Here is a 16,897-nt window from a genome sequence, read left to right on the forward strand (position 1 = left end):
AAATGAAAATAGATTTTTGATTAAAGTGTTCTGTAATCACTGATGTTTGCAGACTTCTACTTATCCACACTGTATTTCCACGTCGCTCCCCGCTGATGGGCCCATCAGTCGCACCTCTGACCCCTGTCACGTGATTTCGCTCCTCATAAAGTGCACTTAAAAACATGTTTTAACCAGAGCATTACTGAGGAAAAGAAAGAAAGAAAGAAGGAATGTGTCAGTGTGAACACTAGAGGGTGCTGTCACACTCGTGTTGTCCCTCCTACACACAGAGCCTCTCCCAGTAAGACCCATGTGGAATGACTGACAGCCGCGGCGGCCTCAACTACCGCTGCACGGCGGGAATTCAAACGCTCTCCTATTCACCCTCACTCGCTGCGTTCTCCGCCAACAACTTAGTGTGTGTGTGTGTGTGGCCGGGTGGGACACGACATGTTGACATTAGCGGGTGAGAAAGAACAACCGCATACAGCTAATGTGGCAGTTAATCACATTATGTTCCTCAACGCCAGAATAATAAAGAAAAAGATTTCATCTTCAAAGCTAAACAATAATAAGAACAATAAAGTCGTGTTAGATTGCGGGCCGTACTTCCAGTGAACCCGTTCCAGACAGATGTTGTTATGAGCCACGATAAACATGGTTATTGTCTTCTGCTCCGTCTCTGGCTGAAGGCTGAGGCCTCTGTTCAACCCCACCCACTCTTCTGCCCGGGTCTCACTCATCTCTTTCTTTTTCACACCACACTGCCCCCCCCCCTCCCCACACACACACTTGTCCTGTCTCATCGCCGGGCGCTTCTCAAGCTCCAGACTGGTGTGGCCCGCGTCGCATGTTCCTTGGTGATCGTCGGGGGCAGCGCTTGCAAAGTGGTGATGGCCGTCTTGGCCCAGTAGTCCACCTCCTTGAAGATCCGGTACACCCAAAGCTTCAGCTCAAACAGACCAGTCGACCCGCCTGACTGCCAACAAGAAGAAAAAAGGAGGGGGGGGGGAATCAATGTTCTACCTTCATTTTTAACTTCCACAATCATCATCATCATCATCAATGACATCGACGGCAGCACCTACCTCCAAGCCGGGGGTCGGGGTCGTCGTGCTACCGCCGGCAGCTTTGAGGAGCTCCTCGATGACGTTTAGAAGAAACGACAGCCTGTCCCCCACCATCTCCCTCTGGGTCTCGTAGTCGCCCTTCTGACCGCCGCCTAGCTCCTCTTCCTCCCTGGCGATGGCGTTCTCCAGCAAGCCGCGGCATTGGAGCAGAGCGGAGTGGAGACGCCAGAGCGCGATCCTGGCGTCCAGCTGGAAGGAAGGAAGCAGTACGGGCACCAGACGGCCCTCCGCAACATCTGCAGCGATACTCTCCTTGTTTGTCTTGATGGGCGGGGGGTGGGGAGGTCGAGAGAAACAAAGACAGGGGGTGGGAAATTAGAACTAGAAGTGAGAATTCGGAAGGCATTCGTGCTGAAAAGGAAGAAGAGATTGAAAGAGAAGTGGAAAATATGCGTTCTATCAAAAACTAACCACACTGACGTCACCTTTGAGCAACCCTCGACTGAAGATAATTAAGCATGAGGCAACACCAGGCAGCAACCTCTGGTTCCGCCAAGAGGAGCCGATACTGAAGGGTCTTAAAGACGTGTGTTCGCTCTATAGGGGGCGACTCCTCTCTCTCACATTGTAAACATAAGTTCATGGTCTCATTCTCTAGTTTCAAGTCTTCTTCAATACAGCATGATGTTCATTTAGTAAATGATGGTCCATTTAGAGTCAAACAGACCATAAAGCAGGGTGGCACAGTACCATTAAAGGGCATATAGGCAAGCGCCTGCTCATGAGAACAGGTGGGTGGAAGGGAAGCAAATAGCTTTTGACCGTGGTCGTGTCAAGGTGTTAATTTTTAAGGTGGTCCTGTGTTGTGATGTAAGTAACATAATGTTTGGCAATTGTATTGGACGTTGATAAATGTTATGTTACGATGTCCCGTAGCCAGGATTAAAGGCACAGAAAGAGACACAGAAACAATGAAATTGTTCGTGGCAGAACATGTGTTCCAACATGTTCGCCCCCTAGTGACTTTCATACTTGGAGTGGAAAAATGTTAAAGCCTCCACAGCCCAAAATCACAAATCTGCCTCAGAGGGCTTCACAACCTGTATATATAAGACATCCCTGTCCCAGGACCGCACATCGGATCAGGAATCACTCCCAAAAAAACTGAAAAAAACCCTTTCACAGGTAAAAAAAGGGGCGAAACCTTCAGGAGAGCAACAGAGGAGGATCCCTCTCCCCGGACAGAAGCAAAAGATGTCATGTGTACAGAATGGAGTCATTACAGAGTTACAACACATTAAATGAATATGACAGAAATGCATGAATAATAAGTAGTATAGGCATGGACCACGATCCAGACCTCCACAATCCATGAAACAGAAGGAGGGAGAGGAGAGGGGGGAGGGGACATCATAAAGACATGCACCGCAGCCTCACCCCGGTTCGTATGGATGTGAATGAATGTTGGTGGTGGTCGGAGGGGCCGTAGGCGCTGATTGGCAGCCACGCTTCCGTCAGTCTGCCCCAGGGCAGCTGTGGCTACTGATGTAGCTTACCACCACAGGGATGACTGTGTGTGTGTGTGTGTATGACTCTGGACTCTGTACTCTGTAAAGCGACTTCGGGTGCCTTGAGAAGCGCTATATAAAATAAATGATTATTATTATTATTATTATTATCAGCTGGGCCATGGCAGGGGCAAGGCCACGGAGGCAGGAGGTCAGCCCACCAGGCAGGAGGCCGGACCAATGAGGCCGGGCCCTTGAGGCAGGAGGCACAAAGAAGGAGGCAGGGCCATTGGGAAAGAGGCCAGATCCAGGCCAGGGGCTGGATGCAGGAAGCAGGGGCAAGAGGTCAGGACCCAGGACCCGCTTCAGACACAGAGTCAAAGTCTCAGTTTTCTTTGCTAAATGTAGTGAAGTAAAAGTGAAAGTCAACAGAAATATAAATAACTACAATGGGCACTCGGTAGAGCGCATACCTTCGCATCTCACAAGATTGGGCATTGAATTATGAACATAAAAATTGACCGTGCTATGGTAAAAAGAAGATGTTGACCTTTTCATGACCTTGACCTTTGATCCGATCAATCCCAAAATCTAATCAAATGGTCCCCGAATAATAACAATCATCCCACCAAATTTCATGCGATTCAAGAAGATTTTGACCTTTTAATGACCTTGACCTTTGACCCGATCGATCCCAAAATCGAATCAAATGGTCCCCGCTCCCCGGACAATAACCAATCATCCCACCAAATGTCATGCGATTCGGTTTAATACTTTTTGACTTATGCAAATAAAACGCACGCATACAAATACACGCCGATCAAAACATTACCTTCCGCATTTTCAATGCAAAGGTAATAAAGCAGAACGAAACTTTCGCATATCAGTCGCGCGCAATTCCAGGATGCTTTATTTTCATTGGTTGCTGGATTAAATCTTACCCAGATACAACAGATAGGTTTTTTTCTGATTGGCTATTGTGTAGCCCATTTCTTTTTTTGGATTGGCTGATAAAGTGGCTCCTCACAGCAGAACTCCAGGGGAGCGCTTGATTCCTCCACGGTGAGGGCAGCGCGGCCAGCTCATGTTGGCGCGCTGCGGCACATTAAAACATTAGATAGCCGAGAGTTTTTTTCAGCGTGAGAAATACGATGTGTGGCGGGAGTGCGTGACTTAAGACCGAAATGCGTGACTGTCACGCTCAATGCGTGACACTTGAGAGCCCTGGACAGGTGTCTGATCTTCTATTCATTTATTTTAATTTAGCTATACATGGCGTATGTTAGTCTAAAGTTCGCTAGCTGTCGTAAATCCAATGATCATTGCAGCACTAGTTGGCTAACGTCAGCTAATTTAACGTTAGCTAGCCACCACACCATAGGATCGACAGAAGCCGGAGAGCGCAGCATTACAGCTGTGCGAACAGCTGTCTGTGAAGCTGCCTCAGCGGCCTGTGAGAGGCTGTTTAGCATCGCAGGACTAGTCTTCAGTCCAAAAGTTTATTTCGAAGATGAACAGGACATTTTTCAGTTTCAAGTAATGACCGGGTCGTTACTTTTGGTGGTGATTTAGTATTGATCATGTTTTGAAATTGTAGTCATTTTGAGGATGATCAGATCGAGTTATGATGGTAGCAGTCGCCCGATTGCAGATTCAGCTTGAGCAAAACCTTTCCGATTGTGTTCAAATCAGACCCAGACGAGTTTACAAGGCAGGTGACCTTTCCTAAAACACTGACCTGATGCATCAAGTTGATATTTTTTGCTGAACACAATATTATGCATTTGACCTCTATGTCCTCTAGTCGCAATGAGCATACTTCTAAACGCACTGTTACAACTCCTTCATAGTGTCATATTGCTTTTCTGAGAATTATGATGATAAGATCATAGATGTATATTATATTATTTTCAACAACTCCTTGTCCTTGGTCGTAGTGGCCACAGCACTTAAAAGAATAACCTTCATAATTCTCAAAATTCGGACCCTTTGCTTTTTTATTAACAGCATTTACTTGTTCTTTTACTTTCAATATTTAAGTACATTTAATATCAGAAAATAACTTTGGATACATAAGTAAAATAACATCAGATACGATAAGACTTTAACTCAAGTAGTATTCTCATAGTTGACTTTTTTGACATTTTCCAGTAGGGTGTCTTTACTTTTACTCAAGTATTGCTTCTGGGTACTTTATACACCATTGTTTTTTTTTACTCTACATAGTGACCGGCCTGATGTTGACGTGCCACTTTGCAGGCGGGTCTGTAGCTGGCATCGGCTTTTAGTACCAGAGTGAGTTGTGAACCCTCGAAGCCCCCCTGTGACATCATACCGAGGCATTAATATTCAGACTATGTTAAGTTAGTACCAGCGTGACAGAGTGACCTGTAAACCCTGAGGGGGGGGGGGGGGGGGCATACTGCTCAGAAGGCCAAGGAATTGTGGAATTGTGACTCAGGCTGTTAAACATCCGCAACATCTGCAGCCATACTCTCCTTGTTTGTCTCCGATGCCGAGGCCAGATACACTATTCTCATGAATCATGATAACTTGTTAGACGCTGAAAATGGCTGACAGGAAAGCAAACAGATGCTGCAAATTAGGGTTTTTTCCCCCACGCCCAGTGAAGAGATGAGGGGCAGCCGGCCTGGGAGAACAACACAGTGCCTGAACGAATAGTCATTTTGCTCTGGATTCACGCGATAGAGCTACGAGCCGAAAACTGAACCCTACTTCAGAGACACTTCCTCCTCGTCAAGGCCAGGTGACGTGGGCGGCCTCAAGTGCACCCATCACTTTCTGTCCACGACAGGCCACAACATATCCAATCACCTCGCGGTGCCTTCGCTGGAATGCATCGGTTGCCGGGTGCTCGAGAGGGCCCAGGGATATTTCCAAAAAGCTGACGCTCCGCCAAGTCGGTGTTGAGGAAAAAAATTACAAACCTGTATGAGGAAAAAGGAAGAGCAATCGGGGAAGACATGAAGGGTAGAGGAACCGAAAGGGGTCAAACCCAGGGAGTGAAGAAGATGCAGTTACGTGCCAAGCCGCTCCCTCGCTCCAAGAGGACGCATGAAAGGAAGGATCGAGGAGGCGAGCTGGCGGGACACCAATAAAGTTTTAATAACCGGTAGCTCGCACCTTCGGGCGAAACGGGCTTGTGGAAAGGAGATGGGGGCTACGTGCCCAAGAGAGTTTGTGCCAGAGAAGAAAGAAAGAACAACGCTGTCTGCATTCCTACGCACCCCCCCCCCCCCCCACCCCCACTGTCCTAGACATCATTTATTTCTCTTTCACACACACACACTCCCTCTTATTTTGCTTTAGCACGCATCCCTTTCATCATTCTTTGTCTGTGTATTTCTTCAAACACACAGTTGCATGTGTGCAAGTTACAAACATGCAGAGGACACCCATGACACACACACACACACACACATACACACACACACACACACACACACAATCTATTAATTTTCCATTTGAACTTGGCCTAGTTCTCACTCTCTCGTAACCCCCACCCCACCACACACCACACACACACACACACACACACCCTGGAAACATTCGGCTCCTCTCTACTCACATAAAGTTCCAGTAAGATGGAGCACTCTAAGCGTAGCTGCTCGGCTATGGCGGTCGCCCGGGCCACGGTGGTCCCTCTCGTCCGCCTGGCTGCCATTACGTGCACCTTATCCGCTGCCTCTACCGGGGAACGCACTTGTAGCAGACGAAGCGACACGCCATCCTGTTATTATACCCCCCGTCCCGGCAGCAGCGGGTTCCCGGTCATGGTGTCCCTCCCAGCCAGAGCCCCGCGTCTCTTCTCGTTCGGGGTTCCGGGTAAAGCGAGCTTCCCAGTTTGTTCGCTGCTCAGTTTCTTATGTTACAGTTTGGCGGACAACTCTCCGCCTCCCGGGAACTTGATGCCAGGCAAGAGGAATTTAACGGGGCGAGCGGGGGCGGAGAGGGGCGGGGCTCCTCGTCATTACTATACATGAGGGGCTTATCTGATTGACTGGAAGGCCGGAACAAGGACGGTCTCAAGTTAAGAATGATGCTGCCAACTAAAGTAGACTCCGTCCGGAAACATTTGACATAAAGGCCTAGTTTTTAACTTTAGCATAATTGATATCAAGATATAAAGTATGATTGTTGTAGATTAAACTTCATACAAGGATACAAAGTAGTTCTAATGGACACTAGAGTACTGGTCTGGCCTGCAACAATACTATTACAACATGGGCAGGAGCCAGTGTAAATAACTGCATTTGATACTGTAAATAATAGTTTAAATGCAGAAACTTTACTTGTTATTTAACTTTTTTTTAAATAATGTAGGTATTGCTATTTAAAATAACCATTTGTACCACGTCAGAAACTGCAAGCACCAATAAAAGACTATGATGGAGATCTGATGTTCTCTTCATCAAAATACTATCTTGGTGTTAATGGGCAATACAGTAAAGATAAGAGGCCTGCTACATACTTTTATTTGGAATAAATGTAGTCTACACATCTGCATTTTGGAGACCCTCTCATAGATACAAATTGAATTGTTATAAAAGGCAACAGGTGGAACCAAGAACATTAATGCTGGGTTTGTTCCATTTAGACTGCCAGGAAGCCAGAGCCCCGCTGCAAGCAATGCAGGAATGGAATGCAGGCGCCATAAATGTTGGCTATTAATACCAGCGTTTGACAAGACAACTGTCGAATGTCCACTTGGATTTTGTCAAGAACTTTTGATTTACAGACTTCATGAATTCATTCCATAAGGTGACGATTTAGTGCCGGTATAAATCCAACGAGTTATTGGATTAATTTAAATGGACCCCTGGGGACTTTAACCAATCAAATAAACAAATATTAATGTGTTTAAATTGAAAATAATGTTCACTTGGGGACTGATGTGATGTTCACGAAACTAATTACAATAAAGCCATGGTTCATATGTTAGATGTAAAATAACTGTTTAAAATGTTCTGCTTCAATTTTAACCTCAGTAGTTGAGTTATTTAACTGCTAAGTCTGGGTTATACCAGAAACACATAATAACTCCTCAAGCAGCCATATTGGGCAAAGTGAAGGTCACTATCAGCTGGACGACGGACACAGGATTGAAGTGAAGCACAATGAGGATAACAGGCACACTTTATTAACCCTAAGGTTCATAGGGGCATCTTAATATACAAACATATTCTATTATTATTCTATGTATATATAATATATATGTGTGTGTGTGTATATATATATATATATATATATAAACAATTTAATAGAAACCTATATATCACATATTATTATACTTAATTGTATGAATAAGATGTCCTTATTTTGTCTGTGTTGGAATAAATGTTAAATATTTAACTACAGTAGAAATGCGTGTTTGATCATTGGATTTGCATTGAATCATACTGGGATGTTTGCTACAATTGATTGGATGGCCCTACCAAAAACAAATTCACTGGTTATACTACACATTACATGAATATGTCAAATGCAGTGAATTTCCGTTCGTTCCTGATTAGTGTTTAAAGGTGCACTACCACCCCTGTACTGCAGGCGTCACTGCAGGCGGAAAGGATGTAAACACAGAGCAGCGGCTAAATCGCAGCAGCTAACGTTAGACGTCCACATTTGACGTTTGGCTCTTTTAAAGAGGAAATGGGAGCGATTAAGTTGTCCTCCGCGGTTTTATTTTAATGCATTCCGCCGTTCACTGAGATTCTAGCAAACCAAAGGAGCAGCATTAGTGGGTTTTAATACTGAGATCAAGCTAACCATCTAAGCTAGCTATCTTAGCTTCGGTTGGTTAACCCATGAACTCTCTGGTCGGCTACGGGGTGTCCTCGGACAGCGACGGAGATGGAGATGATGTTGGGTAAGTATTCACTTTAAGAAAGAAAAGAAAAAAACACCTATCTTAGCACAAAACAGATTGTCAGATACTTGTGACTGCTAGCACGCTAGCTAGCATTGTCTGTTATCTTTTCAATCCCCCTCTTTCTGCACATTTTGAATCCCACTTTTTTTTAAATCTGTTAAATTCCGCTAGAGAGCTGGATGGCGAGGCGTCGGCTGTCAAAAAGACCCGCAACTTTTTGCTAGAGTCTGGTTCAACGTCCAGCGAATCTGAACCAGAGGACGGGGACCCGGAGCCCTCCTCACCGCCCCCGCTCCCCCGAAAGCTGGGGTCTTCTGCGGCCCACCGGCCGGCCCCTCCCCCAGGATCCCTTGCCTGTCACAAGCTACCTCCTCCCGCCCTGAACACCTCCTCGGACAGCGGCGTGTTCGCCAACCCTTTCAAGGCGCAGGCGGACCGGAAGCTGAGCGCCTTGCAGAAACACGTCCCCCTCACGATGCAGCCCAAGCCCTCGCAGATCGGCGGCAGGAAGGTGTGCGTGTCGTACCGGAAGAACGGACGCTGCAGGTTCGGGATCAAGTGCAAGTTCGCTCACGACAGCGACCTCCAGACTCTCGCCGATGGTCACGCGTCTGCGGCCGAGGAAACGCCGGGGTCAGGTCAGGCCGAGGCCCGAGCTGGGGGCTCCCGTGGCAGAGGATCCCAAAACCCGCGGCAGAAAAAAGAGGAGTCGTCGTCAGGAGGGCAGCAGATGAAGAGGAGGAAGGTCGGACTGAGTAACACCTTGATTCCTCCTAAACGAGCGATGAAGCAGTACGCCACGCAGAGGGGCAGAGAGCAGCTCAATATGTCCTGATGTTTCCTCAGCTCCTATACTATGCTACAGCAAGAGTGCTGGAATGGTCTCTGTATGTGTGTCGTCGAAATTGTGCACTCACCATTTATCAGACCGGTTAATGAGTCACATTACATTCGGACCCCTTTTGTGTCCGAAACAACTTCCATTTGTGTTCCTCCATCTAAACCTAGAATTGTGCCAGTTTAGGAAATGTTGTGGGGCTGCTCGTGTTATTTACCATCAGTAAATACAACTTTGGACACATGTTAAGACGTTTATTTTCATCTTTATAAATGAACAGGGGCTTTTTCCTTCGTTTTTTGCTATACTACACATCCTAAAAATCACAAACCAGAAGAGGCGCAGGTTTAGTATTGACATGTCCCCCAGGGCTTTTCTACATTTAGCTTTGCCCGCCCAATCACATTACCCTTATTAAAGAAGTGTAATTTTGGTGACTGTTTTACGCTATGTTGTGGGTTCACATGCACGTGTGAGATCTATAAAGCATTCGAAGTCACCATGTGGCTGCCTGCCACGGACTTTATGTGTGTAGTATACACATTAAGTGGGTTAGTACACAGTCAACCACTAGCCGAGAAACCGGTTTCATGGGACTGCCCAGATGGCTAAAATATGCATATTTTGTGACTAACAGAACTGTACAACACATTTTTCTTTGTGTCTTTTCTTATCAGGTTTTGAAATGTTTCTCTGGAGAGTCGCCAAAAAAGGCTTTACAGTAAACCTGAACAAACAAATAGCTGCCAGTTATTGAAACACAACTTTCTCACCCCTCAAGTGTCTGGAGGGGATGGTCTATAGCGTCCTAAATGTACACACATACGCTTTGCAACATAACCTCTGCATCGTTAAACACACACACGTAAAAGTCTAGTTCAGTTTACAGGACGTATGTGCAAAAGCTTACAAACACACATATATACTTAATTCCCCGATACAGATATTCTAAAAAGCTAACAAATAGGACTATGCGTGAACGGTACGTATTATGTGTGACCCTAGGGTTACCTCTAACAAAGCAATGCATTTTATCAGGTTGTCTTATCTTTCACATGAGGGGCTGCTGCTGCGCTAGCCTCTCGGCGCTGTCCGACAGAACCCCCCTCTGTCCCGCCTGCTCCCAGACCGCGCCGTCCGCCCCCATTACTCCCGTCTGCGCAAGGGAGCTGCCCGACGGAGGGGAGGACGGAGCACTGCATCGTCCAGAATGAAGCTGTGCCCATTCGTGGAGGTCTGGGATGAGGACAGGAGAGGGGAGCTCATTGTAGCTGTTTGGAGGGTCTGGAGCTGCTGAGAGGTCAAGAGAATGGGGGTCTGAGACTGGCTGACCGGCTGAAAGGTCAATTGAAGGATTTGTGTCTGCCCCTGCTGCTGGGAGGAGTACGACTGCAGAAGGTGCAGCTGGGGTTGATGCTGGGTCACCACCTGGCTGGAGTGGAGGGTCAGCTGTTGGATTTGGGGCTGTTGAGCAGCCTGCATGTTGGAGATGGGTCTGCTGATGGTCGGCCAGCGAAGGTGGGCATAGGGCAATTGTCACGGGCATCTGCATGGTATGGAGGCTCTGGTACCGTCCCAGCACAACTACCTGGTGACTCACCTGTTGGGTCACATGACCAAGCTGAGCCACCTGCCCACCCTGTGCCAGTTGGCTCACGTCAAGGCCGGCGACTTCCGCTTGTATGGGATTTCCCTGCAGCTCCAGCATGGAGACAGGGGTCATGATGAGGGAGCCGGCGTTGGCTGCCAGAGCCTCCGCAATTAACACCTCAGGGTGACTCTTGGCCTTGTGGGCCACCACGCAGTCCTTCTTCTCAAACTTCTTACCACAGATTGAACAGGCGAACTGGTAGGTGGCGTCGGCATCGTGCTTCTTCATGTGCCAGTTGAGGGACGCCTTCTGGCGACACGTGAAGCCACAGATCTCGCACCTACGGTGGAAGATCCAGAGAAAACCGCAGGTGTTCATTATGTAGAAACGCTAAGAACGCGATTGAGAAATGCAATTGTGAACGGAGAAGTACTCACTGCAGGGGCTTCTCTCCGGTGTGAATCATGCGGTGCACAGCCAGGTTGTGGGAGCTCTTGAAGGCACGGGCACAGAACTCACAGATGTAGTCCCTCTGGTCTGGAAGCAACAAAAACAGTGATATACAGCCACATTCCCTTGAAATGCATCATCGGCAATAACAGGAAATGCTCAGCCGCAGTTGGAAGCCGTGCGTTACGTTGCCGCTGGGGGTCCGTTTACCTGTGTGATGCTTTGCATGGCGCAGCAGCTGCTTCTGTAGTCGGAAAAGCCGTCCGCAAGAGGGGTAGGGGCAGACATATTTCTTCTTGAGCAAGTGCTGGTACTTTATGTGGTGCTGGTGTGCAGAACAAAAATAAACACAGATCATTAACAGCAGGATATATATATATATACAGTGGGTAATATGAGTGGTCTGAATACCATGTGATATTTCATTTTTTCATTTTTAATACATTAAAAAAAAATTGAACATTTGTTTTTTCTGTCAAGATGGGGCGCCGAGTGAACATTAATGAGAAATAAAATGAACTTTTTTGATTCTAGCAAATGGCTGCAATGAAACAGAGTGAACATTTTAAAGGGGTCTGAATAATTTCCGTACCCAATGTGTATGTGTATATAATATATATATAAATAAATACAAATATGTATTTGTATCTTAACATACGCCGAGCGCATCGTTTCTTCTGTATTGAACAATTGATGTTGGGATCTTCTCAAACACAAATACAGAAAATCACTAATTGATCATCCGGCAATTTGGAGAAGCCACCTAGGCAACTGTGATGGACATACAGGACTGTCTCAGAAAATTAGAATATTGTGATGAAGTTCTTTATTTTCTGTAATGCAATTAAAAAAAAAAAAAAAATGCATTATTCTGGATTTCCAAAAAAAAATATTGCATTGCATTTTTATTCTGATTTATTGCTGATTATGGCTTACAGCTTAAGAAAACTCAAATATCCTATCTCTAAATATTAGAATATCATGAAAAAGTATACTAGTAGGGTATTAAACAAATCACTTGAATTGTCTAATTAACTCGAAACACCTGCAAGGGTTTCCTGAGCCTTGACAAACACTCAGCTGTTATAAATCTTTTTTTTTTACTTGGTCTGAGGAAATATTAAAATTTTATGAGATAGGATTTTAGAGTTTTCTTAAGCTGTAAGCCATAATCAGCAATATTAAAAGAATAAAAGGCTTGCAATATTTCAGTTGATTTGTAATGAATCCAGAATGCATGACATTTTTGTTTTTTTAATTGCATTACAGAAAATAAAGAACTTTATCACAATATTCTAATTTTCTGAGACAGTCCTGTAGGTCTTCTTTTTTTTTAATCTTATGGACCGCACTACTAATTAACAGAAATAATCGACAGATTCATCTACAATGAGAATAATCCCGTCGTGGAATCTCTACCTCCGATATTGTTAATGTGTCCGCAAATCCAAATCGCTGTGTGTGCTGGAGTGATGTGGAACAAGTGCTCGGTGGGATCGAGCGGAGACAGACCTGCAGGTAGCGAGGATGAGCCAGGACCGTTCCGCATCCTTCCATTTCACAGCGCACGTACTGCACCGGCGGCTTCTTCCTGTGTGGGGCGAAGCACGTGTCATTGCAATGGCTGATAAAGTTTGGATTGCGACCTCACCTCCTCTTTGGCAGCCGCGGGGTTTTGTCGTCTTTTTTCCGCCGTCCTCTCCTTACAGAGACGGAAAAATACAAAATGAGGTTGGTGTGGAGACTTACGGTGTTTTGCTTTGTAAACACACAAACATGTTCAATTCAGATGCACGAGTTCGAAGTACATTGGTCACACTTACTTCCTGGGTCCATCTGGGTCCTCGACTAGTTCCTCCTCTAGCTTCACCTTCTCCTCCAAACTCTCCACATTATCCAAGCCCTCGATCTTTATCTCAGCGACCTCTTTCTCTTTCTTTGGAGCTCGCTCTTTCTCCTTCCTCTCCTTCGGCCTCGGCGGAGCTCTGCGCTTTGGTTTCGGGACGTCCCTAAAAGAAATCGGAGGAATTAAGGCGCAAGCAATGGTGTTCGGTCACAGAACCGAAAAACAACATGATTTCAACGTCTAATTTTGTCAGACACACACACACACACACACACACACACACACACACACACACACACACACACACACACACACACACACACACACACACACACACACACACACACACACACACACACACACACACACACACACACACACACACCGCTCAGCGTTTGGGTCGTAGCTCTGGTCATTTAGATCGTCTCTAAATGGGAGGTCTTCATCGCTGGTGAGACCCTCTTCTTCTTCCGCGCCACTGAGAGCAAAACAACAACGTCACTTTGAAAAACAGAAGTCCCTGCAGTCCGGCTACACAGACTCGGAGGTGAGTGTACCTCTGAATGAGCGGCTGGTAGCTGAGGTCGTCCGGGTCGTCCCTACAGGGAGGATCTTCTCCATCATCCAAAACCGGCTCCTCGCCTCCATCCTCTTTCTTCAGACTTGAGACGGCACAAGTGCAAAAAGAATACGTTACTTTACTGCCTGTAGATCCAACAACTCCAAACCGGGAGTATGATACTACATAGTCACATTTTTTAAGCGTCACTTCAATTAAATAACTAAATATAAAACTTTCCCACAAACCTACTGAATAAAACTGAAGCAGTCGACTGCAAAAAAAAAAATCAGTGGGATCTCCGGCAATGCGTGTTCTCCATCTTTGTCCAACTTACTGAGCCTGGACTCTTCATGCTCACTATGTGCACATTATGTCTCACCAAGGGGAAACAAAATAATATATATATATATATATATAAATATACATACACACACTCACATTTCATAGTTGTCTTTATTCTTTACCTCTCCTTCCGCTGCTGCACGACAAACAGAGAAAGAGAGACATCATAGTATGAGAGGTAAGAAAAGCACTTTCAGCTACTTTCCTTTTAGATGTACGTACGTACACATTTGTGTAAACGATGCAAAATTGGCAAAGGCACAACGGCAAGGAGACATATTATTAAAGTCTACCGTTACCCAAAGACCAAAACGTGGAACTTCTAGCAGCTGAGGAGGAATTATAAAATTAACTGTAAACTCATATCTTGTATCAAATATTCGCAAACAAAAAAATACTTTAATGCAAGCCCTCAAAAGTAGATCTTTAAAAAGGGCTCCTGTTTTTTAAGCGTTTAAAAACGTATTAGTCTGTCTGTGTTTAAAATTCCAGGACGTCTCAATACCAAAAGTGAATTCACAATTATACTTCTTAATTTCAAGTTATTTGCTCATCGTCAGTATTTGTGAGAGTAATGTCCGATAAGCTGCGTGACTACCAACAGAAAAATTGCGGGGCTTTGTAACAAACACGCGATGACATCACACTCGTCTTTGCTTATTAAGATAGAACAACCCCGCATCTGTACGTGTATGACGCGTGCAGTAGGAGCCCCGGTGTGTTCAGCCACTGTGGCTCGTCGTCAACAGGTTGCTCACCAGCTGGACTCTCCATTCCGGGTTCGGTCTTACACACAGGCCTGGCAAAGCCGCGGACGGCCTTGCCAGACGGGGGCTTGGCACGGCTCTGGGCCGGGGGCCGTCTGGAGGGTCGAGCTGGAGCGAGGGAGCAGAAGGAAAGCGCGCCATCAAACATACAGTGTGCTATGAAGTGTGACACACAAGGCAGCTCTGTTGTAAACCCACTTGCACAGACAGAGAAAATTATTACACTTAAATGTTAGCTAAACACTCTGCTTACATTGAGCATCTGAGGCAGATTTCTTTGGGTCATCAGAGCTGAAAGAAAGAAGAAAAAACACTTGAGACCTAACGTGCAATCATTCGTGGTTTCCCTCTGATGCAGCGATGCATTTTTGAAAGTAAAAAATAAATAATGAAAAGTGACAGTTTGTAAAACCAGGTGAGTTTTACTCCACCCTCCCCATGCGGAGCTGCAGAAAGGGGACGAGCTCTGCTGAAGGCGTGCTGTTGACAGGAACGGAGCCCTCCGACATAAGACACACACATGAGTCCTGCTCATTATAAACACATGGGGTGTGTTAGCTACGAATGTTCAATTAAAAACGTACTCTGTGCCGCGAAGGCTGTCACCTGCGACTCTCCCTTCAGCCTCAGCGGAGTACGCAGAGTTGGGGGTTTTCTTTCGCCTCGCGTTGGAAACTTTCCTCCGCTTAGTCGCGCCAGCGTCCGGGCTCGGTTCGTCGTCTTCTTCGTCGTCGTCGCCGCTCTTGGTGTCCTTCAGCCAGGCCGGTACCGACCGCGTTGACCGGTCTCTCAGGACTCGCCCTGAGCTCTGTGGGCTCGATGTTGCGCCGTTGACGTCAGTGAGCGAGGCGGAGACGCCGGACCTCGAGCGGCAGGCTCCCCGCTCTCTGAGACCCCTCCGCGGGGTAACAGTCACACTAGTGACCGGGGTCCCTTCTGCGGCCTTGCCCTCCGCCGGCTCGTCACCTTTATTTACGCCCGCCGGTTCCATAACCGTGAGGACAACTCGGTCTACTTTCACTTCAGCTTAAAGTCAAGCAGGCTTACTCAAGATTTGAAGAAAAACGGACAACATCTGGTTTAAAGACGTTTGTTCTGATTGCGAGCGGCCTTTATCCAACATCGGGGCATTTTCACGGAATGCCTCGGGTTCGTCGCAAATAAAATACATATATTTATTGATCAGAATTGAAAACTTTTCTTAATTATCTATTCAGTAATAACCCGATATCGTTTTAAAGAAGCAGGTCCTATTTTCGCGTTCTTAAAGCTATAGTAAACCTACTTATTCGCCCGTGCCAGCCGCACAACCATTTTGTGCGCTTTGTTGCGTCTCCTTTAAGTCCTATAAACTGTGGTTACGTTCAGGAGCGGCCCGGAATTTGTGCAGCTCTAAAAATCATCTGGATTTACCTGTGGTTTTTCGCCGATCCAGTCAGCTGCATTGTTTCTAAATCTGCGAAGACAGCGACAGCAGTGCACCAGCATCGCGGCCGCTGTTGGCAACCGGGGCATCATGGGAACTGTAGTCCAAGTTTGGTCAACACAACTTGTACATTGTTTTAAGGATATTTCTATAATTGTTGCGCTTTTATTGCTGTTTCAAACAAAATAGGAATGAAAGATCCTGAGTAGGATTAGTAATGTAATACAAATAATACAATATTTACAGTAGCCATTATACATACTTTGAGATTCGAAATCAACGTTTGTGCTGAAGCACACAACTAAATCACAACTAAAGGCAAAAGCAAAATATTTCACGAGCAGAAATAACAAACTGATTGTTAGAAATATAATTAAGTGAAAATGTTCCACGCATTTCACACATTAAAACAAGGTGAAATTAGTTTTTATGTTTTTTGTGTGTATTTTATTCCTCAGCCGACAGTATGTTTGTGTTCTATTCTAAATAAATCATCTCAACACTCCGACTGAATGATCATTTATCTTTCCATATGGGAAATTCATATTTGAACCTCGAGGAAGACTAAAATGTGTTTTTGTATTCTGCAATGATGACTGTGAAGTTAACATGGCTGCCAACACGC

The 16,897-nt window shown here is 45.8% G+C and overlaps 2 protein-coding genes across 5 annotated transcripts; one reads left to right on the top strand and one right to left on the bottom strand.

Annotated features, from left to right (window-relative positions):
- Window positions 1-8,174: 8,174 nt before the first annotated feature.
- si:ch211-113e8.11 (uncharacterized) lies at window positions 8,175-9,532 on the top strand. Its single transcript, XM_056409948.1, has 2 exons — window positions 8,175-8,447; window positions 8,622-9,532. The coding sequence occupies exons 1-2, from the start codon at window positions 8,386-8,388 to the stop codon at window positions 9,283-9,285; spliced, it is 726 nt and encodes a 241-aa protein (XP_056265923.1). The 5' UTR covers window positions 8,175-8,385; the 3' UTR covers window positions 9,286-9,532.
- Window positions 9,529-16,719, bottom strand: zfp91 (ZFP91 zinc finger protein, atypical E3 ubiquitin ligase). Of its 4 annotated transcripts, none has more exons than XM_056409944.1 (12): window positions 15,431-16,719; window positions 15,100-15,137; window positions 14,838-14,954; window positions 14,176-14,215; window positions 13,733-13,837; window positions 13,561-13,653; window positions 13,153-13,338; window positions 12,981-13,031; window positions 12,842-12,920; window positions 11,540-11,654; window positions 11,317-11,416; window positions 9,529-11,219 (listed from the first exon to the last, which is right to left on the bottom strand). In XM_056409944.1, exons 1-12 carry the CDS (start codon window positions 15,835-15,837, stop codon window positions 10,340-10,342), a joined length of 2,211 nt encoding a protein of 736 aa, XP_056265919.1. In that variant the 5' UTR covers window positions 15,838-16,719; the 3' UTR covers window positions 9,529-10,339. The 4 variants fall into 4 exon arrangements, with proteins under 4 accessions (XP_056265919.1, XP_056265920.1, XP_056265922.1 ...); XM_056409945.1 differs by having other exon boundaries at window positions 15,100-15,373; window positions 15,453-15,542; XM_056409947.1 differs by having other exon boundaries at window positions 15,100-15,326; window positions 15,431-15,501.
- Between the last annotated feature and the right edge of the window lie 178 nt (window positions 16,720-16,897).

This window comes from Pseudoliparis swirei, chromosome 24 (genome assembly GCF_029220125.1).
Source record: "Pseudoliparis swirei isolate HS2019 ecotype Mariana Trench chromosome 24, NWPU_hadal_v1, whole genome shotgun sequence".
NCBI lineage: Eukaryota > Metazoa > Chordata > Actinopteri > Perciformes > Liparidae > Pseudoliparis > Pseudoliparis swirei.